The sequence below is a fragment of the Rhinoderma darwinii genome, chromosome 2 (genome assembly GCF_050947455.1).
Source record: "Rhinoderma darwinii isolate aRhiDar2 chromosome 2, aRhiDar2.hap1, whole genome shotgun sequence".
Taxonomy (NCBI): domain Eukaryota; kingdom Metazoa; phylum Chordata; class Amphibia; order Anura; family Rhinodermatidae; genus Rhinoderma; species Rhinoderma darwinii.
This window is the reverse complement of record NC_134688.1, coordinates 402,490,694-402,511,306: the sequence shown is the minus strand read 5'-3', so window position 1 is coordinate 402,511,306 and position 20,613 is coordinate 402,490,694. Positions and strand designations below refer to the sequence as shown.

Below are 20,613 nucleotides of genomic sequence, written 5' to 3'. Positions count from 1 at the left end.
GAACCTGATCCCCCCCTTATAAAATGTGTGTCCTGCGTGTCACGCAGGATGTCTAATACTTGCGCGTATTGGTTTGGAGACGTGTACACTTTTTAGGAAGGTAGGGAAACCTTTTTTTTTTATTCTTTTTTTTAACTTTTTTATTGTTTTCTTATTTTATGCGCATTTTATTTATTTGTATATTACTGTTGCTCAGATAAGCAGAGAACACATGAACGGTGTTTTCCCCGTTATTCCCATATATGGATCACTGATCGAACTAATCTAATGGTAACAACTGCATGCCAGCGAACCCCCTCTATCCTATGAGGTCATAAGTCAAATCATGATGTTCCTTAGCAGACACCATATACAGAAGCAGCAGTTTTTTAATTTGGGGACACAGTGCACAATAAGATGTGTTTAGGCGATTTAATGATAGGGCACATATTTCAGTTTTCCGGTCACAGTACAGGATCAGGCTAATCCTGAGTATATGGGTCAGGCTTTATTGGGGGTTAGTGCACATTCCACGAAGTGATGGGAATCTATGGCTTTGTGGGTTGTGGTGCAATACATATGGGAGAGTAGCTTCCTTAGTAAACACCCATCGGTTTTGTTCCTTTGATGAGAGAATTCATCACATATACGATGTTAGATATTCCGGGAGCTAATTAGGTATTGTTATTTGTAGTACATTGCAATCTTGGTGTGATAGTCCACTATTCACACTATGTCATGGTTTAGGGAAGTAGATCAATCCCTGCTATCAGTCACAACTGATTAATATGTATACTTTTGCTACATGGAACAGTTGGACTATAGACAGACTTCTAAGCTAGCAAACCCAGAAGGGTACGTTATATGGAGATATTGCACTCGGACAATAGGAGTTTAATATCTCGGTTTAATGTGGTTGGATAGTGTACTCGTCTGATTCTGATTGGTGTGGGATGATTGGGTCCCCATGATGCTCTAAGTGAACATTGGCAGATAAGCATGCCAAACACTAATGCATGATCATAGACAGCGCCCTGTTAGCGCATGCGCAGTGGTAGAATGAAGTTAGTGGCCAAGAACTTAGATGTCCCCGACGCATGCGTTAGGATGTTATTGGGATTATACCAACTTCCTAACAGTATGTGCATGCGCACTTGCTATTGATGAACGCCGACACGGCTGTGGCGCTCCCCTGACATTCCTCGACATGCACCTAAGTTTATAATTTTTCCACTTGTTTTACACGGGGATTAATTAGAGCATATTATAGATATATATGTTTTAAGGGGAGTATTTTATATGCCATCACTGAATGGTCTATCTTTTTGGTATTGTATGTATTTAAACTCGTCATGTTCACTTGATTTTTATGCTTGAGAAAGACTCCGATGGGGTCAAACTGTAGCCTAATGTATTATTGGGATGTGTGAATAAACACCAACAATTTTTGCTATGATGGATGCTGTCCCCAAGTCTTTTGAAAGTATGGGATTGGGCTGTCGGTGTTACAGACCAATTTGGCCGATGACACTGCATGGCGGAGCGCACAAAAACTCTACTTAATAATTTATTAGTTACATTTACTCTTTCCCCCCTCACCGTTTTACATAACTGTCAACAGGAAATGTCTACCATTACAGTTCCCTAACTGGTTTTCGTTTGATTGACAGCTCTGCTTGTCTTCATTGGGATACATGTAGGGCCTTCAATCAACTGCATAAAGGAGGGGTGGGGTTGGATGCCGGACTCTGCCTGGTAGGGCAGAGCACTCACGCGGCAGAATAAAACTTATTTTTTACACTGATGTAAGCAGTAACATCTTCAACACTGGTATGTTCCTAGTCCCGTTACCGATAGCTACTTAGCGGTGTCAGTAGTTTGGTAGCGCAAAATCTCCTGACAAACTCCCTTTAAGAAAACCGCGCTTAGAAAATAGGGAAGTCTATAAGATGCCCATAAAGTTATAAACTAATGGATGTTAAGATATAGAGTTTCCCCTATCCAGAGTTTGGGGGGCTTTGGAAAGGTTTGAGGCCAAAACATTTTATCCATCATTTCCTAGTTTCGATTGTCGTAATTGGCTGATTTTCATAAACACTTATTCTGCACATAACATGGCTGCCTTCACTGTAAGTGACATTTACCCTTTAAATTAGCCTGAAAACTCCAGTCATAAAAGTGGATCTGTAAAAAATAGTGACATTTACAAAAAACAGAACTATGTATGCTAGTGGAATATACAGTATACTTACTGTTTGAAAGCAGTCATTGTATTTTCCAGATTTTCTCCAGCACCTTTAAAAAAGATAAACATACATGTATATGATATATAATGAATTGCTATAAAAAGTCGTTACATTTAAGACATTAGACTCTCATGTGAATCCTTTTACATTTTATTAAACATGAGATTTACAAATAGTTTTTTTTAACGAGCGTTATTTGTTAGGCATGTGTATAAGTATATACTGTATATGGAGTAGAAAATAAAATTGTAACCTGAATTCTTACCTAAACCTCAATTCTAAACTAAAATATTGTAATCCCTGCCTGTATGAATTTATTTAAAAAAAAAAAAAGGAAATTTTCAAACATGGGGGATTTTTTGGTTTGTGGCAGAAACAGAAGTAAAAAAAAAAAACAACAACATATCCATTCAGTTATCACAACTAAACTCCCACAGTAAACTTATTACGATCTTAGGAATAATGGAAAAAATAAGTCAGGATGCCCTAATCTCCTAATGCTGCGTCTGATCTATGGCAGCATCTATGGCCGACCCTTTACGGGTATTTGTAGAAGAGAATATATAGACATCCGTGAAAGGCATTTAAGAGGGCAGTTATGGTAGGCGCACACCATTATGGGGGAATCTATTGCAGGTGAACATTACGGGGGTACCACACACTGTTATCGGGCATTTGTGGCTCACTCAGGAACGTAGAAAAAGTAGAAAGGGGTCATGACAAATTTGGCAAAATCTGTTTTCATTTTCTGTTGAGTGGGCTGGGGGTTGTACTAATTTTGGATTTCCAAATGTTGGAGGGTAGGTGGCTGCTGGTCACACATGATTTTTGACCGAGAGTAGCAGCCCAATTTGACAGTTTCATTCATGAAAGCCATTTTATCCAAAGGACCTTTTTTTTTTTTTTTGTGCACCTGTAAAGGATCTGCCAGACACAGCTTCTGTGTCGACGCCCGTAGTTAATCAGTCTGCACCTGCTCCTAAGTCTGATAGAGTGACTCGATCTGCTACCACTCAGGCTGGGAGGCTGAGGAGTGGGAGAGCCTATCACAGCCTGGCCAGACGGAGCTAGCTCCCGCCCTCTGTCTATTTATATCTTCATTTCCTGCTCCTCCTTTGTCTGGGATTCTGTCTGGTTTCCTGGCTCTGCTGCTCCTGCTTGTACTAATTACCTCTGCTTCAAATTGACCCTGGCTTTACTGACTACTCTCCTGCTCTGCGTTTGGTACCTCGTACACTCCTGGTTTGACTCGGCTCGTTCACTACTCTTGTTGCTCACGGTGTTGACGTGGGCAACTGTCCCGTTTCCCTTAGCTTCTGTGTACCCTTGTCTGTCGTGCACATATTGAGCGTAGGGACCGTCGCCCAGTTGTACGCCGTCGCCTAGGACGGGCCGTGCAAGTAGGCAGGGACTGAGTGGCGGGTAGATTAGGGCTCACCTGTCTGTCTCCCTACCCCATCATTACAGCACCATTATTAGAAATAGTTTTGCAATGAGCAATTTGGCGCTATTACTAGATCCTCCTGCCAGTAAATTACGTGGTAGTATAAGAATACACCTATTTCTATGAACCCTACATAGTATTGAGTCAGATAGTAGCTGATAGCTATGATTTCCCTTGAACCAGTATAGCTACCTTGTATGAATTACACAACTCTGCAAATCCTCAGATGACTCACATGTTTGCTGAGTCACATTGACATGTTAAATGTGACATTTACACATAAACAAGTGCAGGAACAATCACTATGAAAGTGCCTTGTAAGCGGAACTCCGAGTCCAACAGGCGAGACAGTGAACCAGAAGCACAGGCAACGTCTAACAAGATGTCTTTTGTAATAAAATACTGAAGTGCCCTGTAACAGCATTCAAAATAATTAAGTACTCCACATAAGCGTATTACTATCAATATAGTATCACAAAATTCTTTCCTATGCCAACTTTAACATTATTAATTCATTTACAATGGAAGCCTTTGTTTAATGACTGTAAGCTGCTACCAAAGAGGAAAGAATGCAGGCAAAAATGTCTAGCTTCAGGAGATCAAGACTAAATTATTAAGCAAAATCAAAGGGACCTAATGAAAAGAATTGTTGTATAATTATACAGTAATATTGTATAGAAGCCTAGTCCGTGTTGAGAGGCCTGAGGCAGTAACATAGTTTCCTAACCCTATTACTACTGGATTGGAAAAAAAGTGTCGTAATATAGGTGGAAATGTTTAAAGGGAATCGGTCAGCAGTTTTGACCCTTCAAAACTGCTGAGTATTATATAGAGTACAGGGAGGGAAATTTAACGATGACCGAGAAATTAAGGTTTTAAATGTCCCCAGCGCCGTGATCGCAAGTACTAAGAAGTCGGCCCCTTCATGTACAGTGCTCCGTGGCACTTGCATCCGCGGTTCTGGTGAAATTATAACTTGGATTTCAACTTGCATGACCATCGCCCCAGGTATCATTACACTGCTCTACCCGTCCTCTATATAGAGATGGCCGTAGTTTTAAAGGGTCAAAACTGTTTTAAGTCCAAAGATTATGAAAAAAACAACTATAATTCTTCTAGTAAGAATAACATTTTGTTTGTATTTTATACATCTTTTTAGGATTTTAGGGCATGTTGTGGAAATTAGCATTGGATTTCTTGTGGATAGGCTGCAAATTTCATTCATTGTAATGTAATAGATGAAATCCAAAGCAAAACTTGCATGTGTTGTGGATTTGAATGGGTTCCTAAGGGTATGAATGTGGTCTAAATCTCCTCTCAATAATTCCTAATAAACGGACAGGATATTTGTTGAACACCAAAATGGCTGCCACTGATGTGCCCAGAAGGGAAACTCACATAGAAAAAAAAAAGTTTTCCATTTGAATTACTCATATATTAATCAATCACTCAATCAATCAATCAATCATTTTTTGTGTGTGAATACGTGCCTGCTTTTGGCCTCTGCAATTTTGTGACCACATTCGATCTCAATGGAGGAATTCATTTGTGTTCGTTACTATACTCACAAGATACCGCACACATTTATTTATTTTAGTTCTCTTTCCATTTACCTGGGTTATATTATAAGACTGCACTCCACAGCCCTTCTGCTTCCCTCCTCCCTTCACTGTCAAACCATGATATCTTTTCTTATTTTCTGTAGGTTCCACCCAACATAAGAAATTACAATATAAAGTGCAGATACAGATCATTGTCTAAGTGATCTGTGGCTCCATGATGAGCGTTATTAAAGGGATTGTCATTTAATTTACCAAACATAAGAGTTTATGGGGTAACAGGAGATCCTAGACGAGTAGAAGTCGATTACGTTATTGCTTTATAATTTAATTTGGGGCTTAGCTAAACTGAATCATAGTGGTCTTAGATCGGGACAATAGAAATAGAGTCTGGAGGCAATTCTATACATGTATGATCAGTGAAAAAAAAAAGCCATGATCAGAGGTTCCTACAGTCAAGACAATTTTCACTGAACTCCTTTTATTTCTGCAATTTATGTTTAAACCTTATGCCAAAATGTCCTGCATTGTGACATAACAGGGAAAACTATTTAGTGCTAATACACACAAGCTACAAATGAGTATGTTCAGTCGGGAAGACTGGGTAAAAGATCTGTCCATTTACAAGAGTCTTCTGGCTTCTAGCAAATACAGTTTAGTGAGAAAAGTCATACAAATGAACCACTAAAGGACAAGTTAGGCTAAGTTCACACTAGCGTTAGTATACGTTTACCGCTTTCGCGTCAGAGAGGATCCAGACATTAAACAGAAAGTAACGGTTCCGTTAGAATTATTATTGATTTCAATGGTAATTCTTTTGTTTCAGCTGCTTTCCGTTTGTCTCCATTCGCTAGGTTTCCGGCTTTTTTTTCACGGAAACAAAAGTTCTGCAGACTGCACTTTTGCTTCCGTACAAAACACGGAAACCTAGAGAACGTAGACAAACGGAAATCAACTGAATCAAAAAAATTACCATTGAAATCAATGGTGATTCTAACGGAACCGTTACTGTTTAATGTTTCCATCCTCTCTTCCTCTGACGGAATAGTGGTAAACATATACTAACGGTAGTGTGAACTTAGCCTTAGAAAATTGCAGAAAATATTTGGCAAAATGCACATGAAATCTGCGGACAGTTAGGGCATACCGTGCATTTTAATTTCCGCAGCATGTTCTAAACTCCATGTGGATTTTTCCCGCTGCATATGAACAACATTCTTCATATAATGTAAACTCGCGGAGACAAAAAGCTCACTCCTGGACAACGCTGCATGCTGTTTTATATTCCAGAGCGTTGGCTAGACAATATACTTGTCCACCTTTATTCCTTACAGTCTTGGGTCACCTGTACGTATTATTAATAGTATAAAAAGTTATACCCACTCAGTAACCTATATTCAAAATGTTGAGGATGCATTGAGCTAATGGCTTGGGGACTTCCTCAGGAGACCGGACAATTACCGTGAGAATGTAGTCCACCTCTCTGCTGAATGACTTGGCCCACAGAGTTTTATTACTTATGTATTGATGTGCATGTCATACCTCGTTCTTAAAACATACGAAAACAAAAGCTCACGTTGTACAGAAGGGGAAGTTTCTGGAAATAGAAAATGTACGTTTAACAAAAATTGACAACATTTCACAGGAAACGCTGCATGATGAGATATTGAGTAAATATATCTTGTACTATTTTGACATTTTCTTCTCCATTCATATATAAAGCTACAGGGATGAGTTGCATGGTAGAGTTTGAGTGGCCACATACTTAAGGCCAGGTTCACACAGAGGATTTGTCATGTAGCAAAAACCAAAGTGGTTTTGGTCGACATTCCACCACAGAAATCTGTGGCGGACTCTCAGCTTACTGACGCAGTTTTCAACTAAAAACTGCCACGGATCTTCACGTAAATGAGCCCCCCTCAATGGGGCAAATCTGTGTGTTACTACCCAATGCTGTTTTTGCATGGAATAAGCCATGGAAACTGCATCAAGCAGGGACATGTAATTTTCAGGCTGGATTCACACGAGCATGTTCGGTCCGTAAAGGACGGAACGTATTTGGGCCACAAGTCCCGGACCGAACATATTGCAGGGAGCCGGGCTCCTAGCATCATAGTTATGTACGACGCTAGGAGTCCCTGCCTCGTTGCGGGACAACTGTCCCGTACTGTAATCATGTTTTCAGTACGGGACTGTAGTTCCACGGAAAGGCAGGGACTCCTAGCGTCGTACATAACTATGATGCTAGGAGCCCGGTTCCCTGCAGTGTGTTCGGTCCGGGACTTGCGGCCGAAATACGTTTCGTCCTTTACGGACCAAACATGCTCGTGTGAATCCAGCCTCACTTGCTGGGGTAGTTTTGCCAATAAGAGGCATTTTACAAGCAGAAATCATGCAAATTCCAACATGGAAAACGTGTCAGAATCCACGTGAATTTTCCCCAGTTTGAACAAGGTCTTAGATAAATGTTGGACAAATGAACCCAAGACCATTTCGGTGGGGTCAACCGAAGATAAATAGTGTATGGAGACTTCCTGATGGCAGGTAACGGAGGACTGAAGGATTAAGCATGTTGGATTTCAACATTCCAGATCCTTTGTTCCTACGGCAGCGGTTTATTCCCTGGCTGGACAAGTTTGTTCAGCCAACAGTTATTGCAGGGATTATACTTTAGAGGGACTGCTGGGACATGCACTAATCCCTACAACTAAGAGGCATGGGCCCCATTGGCTTTTTCCCTGCACAGGGAATACACTTACAGACATGTCAATGAAAAATTTACATTTACATCTGTTATATGCATATATCAACAAATTAATATTTAGCCTAAAAGTCAGCTTCTCATAGTTATTTTTCCTAAATGTGATGTATGCTATGTAAAAGAAGATATAATATCAGTGTGGAAACAAGGCTGATACCAATGAAGGCTAAATTATTTAGGACCCAGCTCCACCAGACGGGAGTTGTTTTCGTGACATCATCAATAATTTGGATGTAAAGGGAACCCCGAGTATGCAACATGAAACTTTCAGCCCTAGACACTGGGCATCAAATGCCCGTCTTTTTACGCAAGGGGCCAGATTACTTCTCTGTGACAAACTGAAAAGCTGCAAATAATTAATCAGCATCTCCGAGAAGGTCAAGTCAACTGACAAATACTAGAAAAGTAGGACAATACATCTACAATGGTTAGGGGAATAATGCTGTAGATTTTGAAGTTTCCACATGTGAACTTTGAAAGGCAAGCTATACTTTTGGACTCTATGGGTGAGCTTGAGAAATGGATCTCATTTGTCATTATTGTGCTCAAATGGAACTCTGATATCTGACAATCTCAATCTCAGTATATCTGCACAAATAAATATTCATGCTGCTCAATTTAAAATGTATAACGTCAGAATGGGTGACAAAATAGAATGGAGTTGATGCAGTAAATTTACATAATACAGCACCCTCCCTTACCACAACTAGGCAACTTTTTCTTTATAAAAACCGATACATAATGAGCTCAAGACTGCTAGGTTCGAAGGCTAGCCCTTAACATTGGTTTGATATGAACATACATGCGATTTGCCAAATCATTTTGAAAAGTAAATTTCAACATGTTCAAAATTGTGTGCATAGAGTCAGTGCAGAGTCTGTGAGTGAATAAGCCCTATGTAACCAACTGTGCATTAACCCCTTAATGACCTAATATACGTTTTTTCACGGCAGTCATTAGGGTTAGTTATGACACAGCGGCGTGAAAAGGCCGTGCGGTCCAGTTACAAACTGACATAACGACTTGGGGTAATTTCACCCTTTCATTTCTAGGTAGGGCAAATCTTCTTAAAATGATCTCTTTCCCAAGACTCCTTTACTTGTTCCAAATGCTTCCTTTACACCTGCGTCCCAAATATGAACACACAATAAACAGTCTTTTCCGCAAATTCATTTGGCAAACAAGAAGCCAGGAATTGGGCTATACCTCCGCAACAATACAAATTAAATAGGGTAATAACCTTCCTGAACATTAGGCTTTACAATCTTGCCGCCAATACCAGTATCCTACAGGACTGGTTTAACGTTTCCTCTATCCATGCTCCCACAGCGGTTGAAAAAGCCAAGTGCTTCCCCATTGCTCTACCTGGTCTTCTTCATCTCCACAACCCCTCACTCCCCATAACATTTAAGAAACGGGTTGTTCCTTCTCTGCCTGGAAAACTTGGGTCATAACCAGGCGCCACCTTAATATTTCAGCCCAAACCTCCCTTTAACTCCCGTTTTGTCATAATCCCAATTTCCAAGGGAGCAAGGAACACCCGATTTTCCATCGGTGGATGTCGCAGGGCATTTTGAGGATGGGGGATTTGATGGACACTTCCACGCGTAAAGCGCTCTCATTCTCTCAAGCTCGTGCCAAACATGAACGCATACGCCCACATTGTTTTCACTTCTTGCAGGCACAAAGCTATATCATTGGTGCGTTGCGCTCCATGATGAAGGAAGACTGGGACAATTTTTGTCGCAGTTTGACACCTTGACGGAACCCCAGAAACAAATCTCTGCTTACTACTCGCTACTCCGGAAACAGGTTGATTATCAGACACTCAACTCAGGATTGGGGCGGTGGACTGCACATGACTCAGAGCTAACACCCAATTTGATCCTTTGCACTCTTGGCAATGCACTGAAATACCTACCGGCTATTTCCTACTGGGAAATGTTCTTGAAAAGCGCACATAAAGGCTGTATCTCTCCCCTCCGAAACATCCATATGGGAGATGTCCCAACCGCGGCTTAGCCCAGGTGCGGGGCAGATGTGGCTGACATGTACCACTGCTTATGGACCTGCCCAGTATCCCAATCATTCAGCTTCCTCTCTCACATCATCGGCACAACCACGATGTGATTGCTGGGTGCCGATGGTTTTTAGGACATCCGGGGGCCTAACAAAGGTCCCCAGGCCTGCCTTCAGTTAAAGAGGCTCTGTCACCAGATTTTGCAACCCCTATCTGCTATTGCAGCAGATAGGCGCTGCAATGTAGATTACAGTAATGTTTTTATTTTTTAAAAACGAGCATTTTTGGCCAAGTTATGACCATTTTTGTATTTATGCAAATGAGGCTTGCAAAAGTCCAAGTGGGCGTGTATTATGTGCGTACATCGGGGTGTGTTTACTTCTTTTACTAGCTGGGCGTTCTGACGAGAAGCATCATCCACTTCTCTTCAGAACGCCCAGCTTCTGGCAGTGCAGACACAGAGCGTGTTCTCGAGAGATCACGCTGTGACGTCACTCACTTCCTGCCCCAGGTCCTGCATCGTGTCGGCCACATCGGCACCAGAGGCTACAGTTGATCCTGCAGCAGCATCAGCGTTTGCAGGTAAGTAGCTACATCGACTTACCTGCAAACGCCGATGCTGCTGCAGAATCAACTGTAGCCTCTGGTGCCGATGTGTCCTCGCTCATCCGACACGATGCAGGACCTGTGAGTGACGACACAGCGTGATCTCTCGAGAACACGCTGTGTCTGCACTGCCAGAAGCTGGGCGTTCTGAAGAGAAGTGGATGATACTTCTCGTCAGAACGCCCAGCTAGTAAAAGAAGTAAACACACCCCGATGTACGCACATAATACACGCCCACTTGGACTTTTGCAAGCCTCATTTGCATAAATACAAAAATGGTCATAACTTGGCCAAAAATGCTTGTTTTTAAAAAATAAAAACGTTACTGTAATCTACATTGCAGCGCCGATCTGCTGCAATAGCAGATAGGGGTTGCAAAATCTGATGACAGAGCCTCTTTAATGCCTATTAGGCCCTGCCAAAAGGAAGGCCTAATAGAATGCCTGTCAGTGATACACTGGAAGGCATAACACACTGCAATACAGAAGTATTGAAATATATTATAAAAGCGATCAAATGATCGTATAGCAAAACTACTTAACCTCTTCACGCGCTGCTCCGCAATAGTACGTCCTGCAGAGGGGTTAGTTCCCGCATCCAGACGTACTATTGCGGAGTAGTTCCCGGCGCACAATGTCCTAACGGACAGTGTCCGGGAACCGGGAGGTCAGCTGCCCCTGACAGCTGACACTCCAGCCTTGCCGGTCAGCGGACCATGACCGCTGATTTCGGCAATTAAACCCATAAATGCGGCGACGGATTGCCGTCGCCGCATTTAAGTGGTTTGAAGCACATCGGCAGCCCCCAAGAAGTGATCGTGGGGGCTACCGATGCTTGTCACGGTAATCGGAGGTCAGACAATGACCTCCGGGTTGCCATGTACGGAAGCCTCGGAGGAGCAGCCTCCAGCCGGTCCTCCGAAGCTTCCTGTCAGTGTGACTGTCACGTCACAATGACAGTTAGAGTACATTACACTACGTGTGTAGTGTAATGTACTCTAGCAGCGATTAAAGCTGCAAGTCTAAGTGTCCCCTAGTGGGACAAGTGAAAAAGGTAATAAAAAGATAATAAAAATGTTTTAAAAAAAAGTGTAAAAATAAAAGTTATACGTTATATAAACAAACACTGCATTTTTTTCCTATAATAAGTCTTTCATTATAGGAAAAAAATGAACACGTTAAAAAAAGTACACATATCTGGTATCACCGCGTTCGTAACGACCCCAACTATAAAACTATAATGTTATTTTTTCCGCACGATGAACACCCCAAAAAAAAAAAAATCAATAAAAAACGACACCAGAATCGCTATTTTTTGGTCACCACCCCTCCCAAAATAGAGAATAAAAAGTGATCAAATAGTCGCATGTACCCGAAAATAATACAGATAAAAACTACAACCCGTCCCGCAAAAAAACAAGCTCTTACACAGCTTTTTTGACTGAAAAATAAAAAAAAGTTACGGCTCTCGGAATATGGTGACACAGAAAATGAATTCTTTTATAAAAGAGCGATTTTATTGCGCAAACGCTGCAAAACATAAAAAAATCCTATATACATATGGTATCGCCGTAATCGTACCGACCCGCAGAATAAAATATAATGGTCATTTATAGTGCACGGTGAACGCCTCAAAAAATAAACTAAAAAACATTGTCAGAATTGCTTGTGTTTGGTCACCCGGCTTGCAAAAAAATGTAACAAAAAGTGATCAAAAAAATCGCATGTACCCCAAAATGGTACCAATGAAAAGTACAGATTGTCTCGCAACAAATAAGCCCTCACGCAGCTCCGGTGGTGAAAAAATAAAGACGTTCTGGCTCTCAGAATATGGCAATGCAAAATGTGCAGAGTGTTTTAAAAGCGGATAAGATCCTACACCATTTATCCGTGCGACACCGGCCCCATATCTATGAATTATTATTTATTTACAGCATTTTTATACCCTCTTATTATGCCCTGATGTTCTCCGCACATATTACATATGCCCCCCACATTATAAACTGAAATACCAGCAAAACCCCAAACAGAACCACTACCAAGCAAAATCTGCGCTCCAAAAGCAAAATGGCGTCCCTCCCTTCTGAGCCCTGCAGCGTGCCCAAACAGCAGTTTGTGCCCACATATATGGCATCGCCATACCCGGGAGAACCCGCTTAACGCTTTATGAGGTATTTGTCTCCAGGGGCACAAACTGGGCACGACATATTATGCACTAAAATGGCATATCAGTGGAAAATTGCAATATTCACACCATCCACTGTGCATTAACCCCTTTGAGCACTATGACTTAATAGCACGTCATGTTGCGGGGTTGATGTATGGAGCGGGCTCACGTGCTGAGCTCGCTCCATACGCTGCGGGTGTCAGCTGTGTATTACAGCTGACACCCGGGACTAACGGACAGGAACAGCAATCACGCTGTTACAGGAGTCTGTAAAAATAACAATACACTGCAATACATTAGTATTGCAGCATATTGTACCCGTGGATCCAATGATCGCTGGTACAAGTCCCCTAAGGGGACTAATAAAATGTGTAGAAGAATTAAAGTTATTAGTAGTGAGAAAGAAAAAAGTTTAAAGTTAAAAAAAAAAACCTTTTCCCATTTTTCTTCAAAAGTAATGTAAAAAAAATAAACAGAATTGATATCGCTACGTCCGTAAAAGACCGAACTATTACAATATACCATTATTTAACTCACACGGTGAACACCGTAAAAAACTTAAATAATTTAAACCACCAAAATCGCTGTCGTTTTCACCGCACGGCAAAAACTGTAAAAACGAAAACCCCCAAAAAATGGAAACAGATTTTTTTCCTATATTCCTATATTTTCCTATTTTTTTTCAGTTTCCCAGTACTTTTTATGGCACTTTAAATGGTATCAATAGAAACTACAATTCCTCTCGCAAGAAATAAGCTCTCACATCACTCTACTGACGGAAAAAGAAAAAAGTTATGGCTCTTGGAAGGAGGGTAGTGAAAAACGAAAATAAGAAAGCAAAAAATAGATCAGTCCTGAAAGGGTTAATTCATTTCTAATGAAAAAAATGTATGACCACATGTGGGGTATTTCCGTACCCGGGAGAAATAGCTTTACAAAAATTGGTTGTTTATTTCTCCTTTTATCCCTTGTGAAAATGAGAAAATTCAAAATTTTAGTGGGAAAAAAATTGTGATATTAACTTTCTCCGTCTAATTCTAATAAATTCTGCAAAAGACCCGTGGAGTCTAAATGCTCACTATACCCCTAGAAAAATTCCTTGAGGGGTGTTTCCAAAATGGGGTAACTTGGGGGGCTTCCACTGTTGGTCCCTCCAGGGCGTTGCAAAGGCGGCATGGCACCGAAAAACAATCCAGCAAAATCTGTGCTCCAAAATCCAAATGGCGCTACTTCCCTTCTGAGCGCTGCCATGGGTCCAATCAGCAGTTTATTACCACATATGGGGTATTGCCGTAATCAGGAGAAAATGCTGGTTCTTTTTTCCTCTATTCCTTGTAAAAATGTAAAATTTCTATGCTTTTTCAGAAAAAAAGTTGATTTTCATTTTCACTGCCTAATTCCACTAAATTCTGCAAAAAACCTGTGTGGTCAAAATGCTAACTATACCCCTAGATAAATTCCTTGAGAGGTGTAGTTTCCAAAATGGGGTCACTTTTGGGGAGTTTTCCTTTGTTTTGGTCTCTCCAGGGCGTTGCAAACACGACATGGCACCGAAAACCAATCCAGCAAAATCCGTTCTCCAAAATCCAAATGGCACTCCTTCCCATCTGAGCCCTGCTGTGGGTCCAATCAGCAGTTTATTACCACATATGGGATATTGCTGTACTCAGGAGACATTGCTTTACAAATGTTCGGCTGATTTTCTTCATTATTCCTCATAAATCTTACAAATTTCATTTTCACAGACTAATTCTTATAAATTTAGCGAAAAACCTGTGCGGTCAAAATGCTAACTATACACCTAGATAAATTCCTTGAGGGGTGGTTTCCAAAATGGGGTAACTTTTGGGGTGTTTCCACTGTTTTGGCACAAGACCTCTTCAAACCTGACAAGGTGCCTAAAATATATTCTAAAAAAAACGGAGGCCCAAAATCCACTGGGTGCTCCTTTGCTTCTGAGGCCAGTGCTTCAGTCCATTATCACACTAGGGCCACATGTGGGATATTTCTAAAAACTGCAGAATCTGGGCAATAAATATTGAGTTGCATTTCTCTGGTAAAACCTTCTGTGTTACAATTTTTTTTTTATTAGAAGTGAATTTCGGCAAAAAAAATAAAATGTGTAAATTTCACCTCTACTTTGCTTTAATTCCTGTGAAACGCCTAAAGGGTTAAAACACTTTCTGAATGCTGATTCGAATACCTTGAGGGGTTTTCAAAATGGGGTGACTTCTGGGGATTTTCTAATATACAAGGCCCTCAAAGCCACCGCAGAACTGAACTGGTCCCTGAAAAATAGCCTTTTGAAATGTTCTTTAAAATATGAGAAATTGCTGCTAAAGTTCTAAGCCTTGTAATGTCCTAGAAAAATAAAAGGACGTTCAAAAAACGATGCAAACATAGACATATGGGGGATGTTAACTAGTAACTATTTTGTGTGGTATTACAATCTGTTTTACAAGCAGATACGTTCCAATGGCAGCAGGGGGCCTAATAAAGGCCCCCAGGTCTGCCTGGAGCGAATGCCTGCTAGATCATGCCGGAGGCATGACCTAGCAGATGCCTGTCCGTTTTAAACGGACAGGCAGTAATAAACTGCAATACAAAAGTATTGCAGTGTATTATAATAGCGATCGGAGAATCGCATAATAAATAAAGTCCCCTAGTGGGACTAGTAAAAAAGTTTAAAAAAAGTTTAATAAAGTTAATTTTTAAAAAAATGTGAAGAAAAATGAAAAACCCAGCTTTTCCCCTTACAAAATGTTTTACTATTAAAAAAACAAAATAAAGCAAAAAAGTTACACATATTTGGTATCGCCACGTCCGTAACGACCCCGACTATAAATCTATTACATTATTTAACCCGCACGGTGAACGCCGTAAAAAGATTAATAAAAAACTATGGAAAAATTGCTGTTTTCTGTGAATCCTGACTTTAAAAAAATGTGATAAAAAGTGATCAAAAAGTCGCATCTACTCCAAAACGGTACCAATAAAAACTACAAGTCTTCCCGCAAAAAAAAGCCCTCATACAACCGCATCGGCGAAAAAATAAAAACGTTACGGCTCTTCAAATATGGAGACACAAAAACAAATAAATTTTGAAAAAAAAGCGTTTTTACTGTGTAAAAGTAGTAAAACATACAAAAACGATACAAATTTGGTATCGTTGCAATCGTAACAACCCGCGGAATAAAGTTATTGTGTTATTTATATCACACGGTAAACGGCGTAGATTTAAGACGCGAAAAAGAGTGGCAAAATTTCAGCTTTTTTTCTATTCCCCCCCCAAAAAAAAGTTATTAAAAGTTAATCAATAAATAATATGTCCCCCAAAATGGTGCTATTAAAAAATACAACTTGTCCCGCAAAAAACAAGACCTTATACAGCTATGTCGACGCAAAAATAAAAGAGTTATAGCTCTTGGAATGCGACGATGGAAAAACGTAAAAAATGGCTTGGTCATTAAGGTTTAAAATAGGCTGGTCATTAAGGGGTTAAATAGTTTGATAACGTTTATAATAAATTAAAAATAAACTTTATCTCCCTCCAAAATGCTTTAACATTTTTTTTTTTGAAAAAGCTGCACATTTTTTATCACCACGTCTGTAACAACCCAAACTATAAACTATTAATGTTATTTAATCCACACAGTAAATGCCGTAAAAATAAAATAAAAAAAACAATGCCATAATTGCTCTTACAAAATTTTTTATAAAAAGCAATCAAAAAGTTGTATGTAACCCAAAATGGTGCCAATAAAAAAACTTTAGTCGTTCCGTAAAAAAGTTTATTTTTTTTTGCAAAAGTAGTAAAACATTAAAAAACCTATAAATTTGGTATTGCTGTAATCGGAACTACTCGCAGAACAAAGTTATTATGTTATTTATACCAAATGGTAAACAGTGTAAATTTCAGTTTTTCTTTTATTAATCCCCAATAAAAGTTAAATCAGTATATTACATGTACCCCAAAATGGTGACATTAAAAAATACAACTTGCTCCGCAAAAAAAAAAGTTTTCATACAGCGCCACAGAAAAGTAACAAAGTTATAGCTGTTTGAATGGGACGATGGAGAAACTAAAAAAAAATTGCTTGGTCATTAAGGCCTAAAATAGGCTAGTTACTAAGGGGTTTTATATATATATATATAATACACACACACATTACTGTTCACATGTTTGGCGTCACCCAGACAATTTTGTGTTTTCCATGAAAATGCACACCTATATTTATCAAATGAGTTGCAAAATGACTAGAAAATATAGTCAAGACATTGACAAGGTTAGAAATAATGATTTTTATTTGAAATAATAATTTTCTCCTTCAAACTTTGCTTTCGTCAAAGAATGCTCCATTTGCAGCAATTACAGCATTGCAGACCTTTGGCATTCTAGCTGTTAATTTGCTGAGGTAATCGGGAGAAATTTCACCCCATGCTTCCAGAAGGCCCTCCCACAAGTTGGATTGGCTTGATGGGCACTTCTTGCATACCATACGGTCAAGCTGCTCCCACAACAGCTCTATGGGGTTGAGATCTGGTGACTGCGCTGGCCACTCCATTACAGATAGAATACCAGCTGCCTGCTTCTTTCCTAAATAGTTCTTGCATAATTTGGAGGTATGCTTTGGGTCATTGTCCTGTTGTAGGATGAAATTGGCTCCAATCAAGCGCTGTCCACAGGGTATGGCATGGCGTTGCAAAATGGAGTGATAGCCTTCCTTTTTCAAAATCCCTTTTACCATGTACAAATCTCACACTATACCAGCACCAAAGCAACCCCAGACCATCACATTACCTCCACCATGCTTGACAGATGGCGTCAGGCACTCTTCCAGCATCTTTTCAGTTCTTCTGCGTCTCACAAATGTTCTTCTGTGTTATCCAAACACCTCAAACTTCGATTCGTCTGTCCATAACACTTTTTTCCAATCTTCCTCTGTCCAATGTCTGTGTGCTTTTGCCCATATTAATATTTTCCTTTTATTAGCCAGTCTCAGATATGGACTTTTCTTTGCCACTCTGCCATGAAGGCCAGCATCCCGGAGTCGCCTCTTCACTGTAGACGTTGACAGTGGCGTTTTGCGGGTACTATTTAATGAAGCTGCCAGTTGAGGACCTGTGAGGCATCTATTTCTCAAACTAGAGACTCTAATGTACTTGTCTTGTTGCTCAGTTGTGCAGCGGGGCCTCCCACTTCTCTTTCTACTCTGGTTAGAGCCTGTGTGTGCTGTCCTCTGAAGGGAGTAGTACACACCGTTGTAGGAAATCTTCAGTTTCTTGTCAATTTCTCGCATGGAATAGCCTTCATTTCTAAGAACAAGAATAGACTGTCGAGTTTCACATGAAAGCTCTCTTTTTCTAGCCATTTTGAGAGTTTAATCGAACCCACAAATGTAATGCTCCAGATTCTCAACTAGCTCAAAGGAAGGTCAGTTTTATAGCTCCTCTAAACAGCAAAACTGTTTACAGCGGTGCGAACATAATTGCACAAGGGTTTTCAAGTGTTTTCTAATCATCCATTAGCCTTCTAACACAGTTAGCAAACACAATGTACCATTAGAACACTGGAGTGATGTTTGCTGGAAATGGCCCTCTATACACCTATGTAGATATTGCATTAAAAACCAGACGTTTGCAGCTAGAAAAGTCATTTAGCACATTAACAATGTATAGAGTGTATTTTTGATTAATTTAATGTTATCTTCATTGAAAAAAACTGTGCTTTTCTTTCAAAAATAAGGAAACTTCTAAGTGACCCTAAACTTTTGAACGGTAGTGTATATATATATATATATATAAATAAATAAAAGTAAATAAAAGGAACCTGAAAAACAAGCTCTGAAGTTGACCATGTCCTTTCCACAGTAACAGCATACGTGATAATTTACAAGTCATTTAGAAAGGCAACTTCTATTCAACAGGTGAATCTATATTTGCATTTATTACCTATAACGTATAATTCACTGCCACTTTTACACACGCAAATCATCCGGTTTGTATTCACACACAAAACACATGTAGTGTTTCAATATTACTAAGATCAAGACAGGGAACGACAAATTCCAAAACTACTCGGGATAATACGGGCGCAGTTTTGGGCCTGTGTAAGGCTGGATTCAAACATGTAGTTTCTGATGCAGTTTCGAGTCAGGCACTATGTTGGATACAAGAGTCTTTCCATTACACCTTTGCTCTGTTTTGCATCCACACCAGCGTTTGGTTAAAAAAGTGCATCGCATTCTGCTCCATCAAAAACGACCGGAACTACTGGCACCATAGATCCCAATGATGTTGTTATTTGGGTGATTAGAACTGCAATAGAGGCAGAGATTTGCAGCCATAATAAAAGGTTTAAACACGCACCTGTATTATGCTCGTATGAGACTGGCCTTACCAAATACACTTACGGAGCAACCACTGTGAGCAAATATATGCGTCAATTCCATTTCATAGACTGAAATCCAAATTATAGTCCGCCTACCCCTTTTCCTATTTGACCCTACTTAGTTACCACCCCACCTTTTTATTCCCCAGTTTTGAGCTGGCCATGTTCCGACAACCCATTCATTTGTATCCACCAAAGGATTCTCTAAAACTTTAGCTTGCTAAATCAACATTTTTCATGTGTTAATCTGAGGTCCTAAATTATACGTGATGTACCTTGTCTCCTTGTTTGCACTCTTTTATTATTGTAAAATGCAAAACCATTTGGTTACAAATATAGATAAATATTATATGGCCAACAGAGTAGCACAAGTAGTGTTCATGCACAGCACTGTGGATCCACCCCAATTGGTAGACCTTCTCTGGACCCAAGAAATTCCTGTAGCGCCCTATAACTCCTCTGCTAGGATTACCTACTTTACTTTGCAACTGCAGTGTAGAATTAGATTCTTACATCATCTAAAAAGTCAGATATACCTCTTTATATTCCCATATCTTCTAACCCTTTATTCACTCCTGGTCTACAGGGTACATAATAGCAGTGGTGGAAACATACCAAAATAAGGATTCTGAATGACTTTCAAATACAGAAGAAACGGATTCTATTCTAAGTTCTTAGGCCTCATTCCCACGACAGGGTTTCCCGGCCGTTCATAAATCGGCCGGCACCCGGCTGCATTAGGAATAATAGACCCCTAATGGGGCTATTCACACGACCGATTTTTTGACGGCCGGGAAAACCGGGCGTCAAAAAATAGGACATGCTCTATCTTCGGCCGGGTACCCGGCCGCCCGGCTCCCATAGAAGTCTATGGGGCCGGGTAATACACGGCCATCATCGGGATGTGTCCCGAGTGATGGCCGGGTTTTCCGGCGCTTGCGCTCTATCTCCTCCTCCTCACAGCGCAGAGTGCATGTGAGGAGGAGGAGTTGATGCCATTCTGACGAATGGCATCGCTGTACACGGTGTGGCAGGCCCGGGGTGTACAGCAGGTGGAAAGGAGCGCTGCGTTGGCTCCCTTCCCCTGCTTGTTTTAAAAGCGCCCTGGCCCGGCGACACCTTCGATGGCGCCGCTAGCAGCTGCTGCTACTACTGCAGCGACGCCACTATAGCAGAGCAGGGAGGTATCTCCCCGCTCTGCTATGTGCTAGCCCCACTTTAGCTCCTTGAAGGAGCGGAATCCCCGTGTGTTCGGGGATTCCGCTCCTGGACAGAGCGCTTGATGTCTCTGTCCATATCTGGGCAGTGACATCAGGGGAAACTCCTGAAGCGGAATCCCCGAACACATGGGGATTCCACTTCAGGAGTTGCCCGCTGATGTCACTGTCCAGATCTGCCTGGCCCGGATGCAAAACTTTATGCAAACCGGCCGGGCAGAATG

General features: G+C 40.7%; 1 protein-coding gene across 1 annotated transcript in view; it reads right to left on the bottom strand.

The window, feature by feature from the left end:
• Positions 1 to 20,613, bottom strand: part of GDPD1 (glycerophosphodiester phosphodiesterase domain containing 1) — a 76,614-nt gene that overhangs the window by 39,748 nt on the left and 16,253 nt on the right. Inside the window, exon 2 of the mRNA XM_075854067.1 lies at positions 2,232 to 2,274. Within this exon, the coding sequence (XP_075710182.1) occupies positions 2,232 to 2,274 (43 nt within the window). The remainder of the gene's footprint in view (positions 1 to 2,231; positions 2,275 to 20,613) is intronic.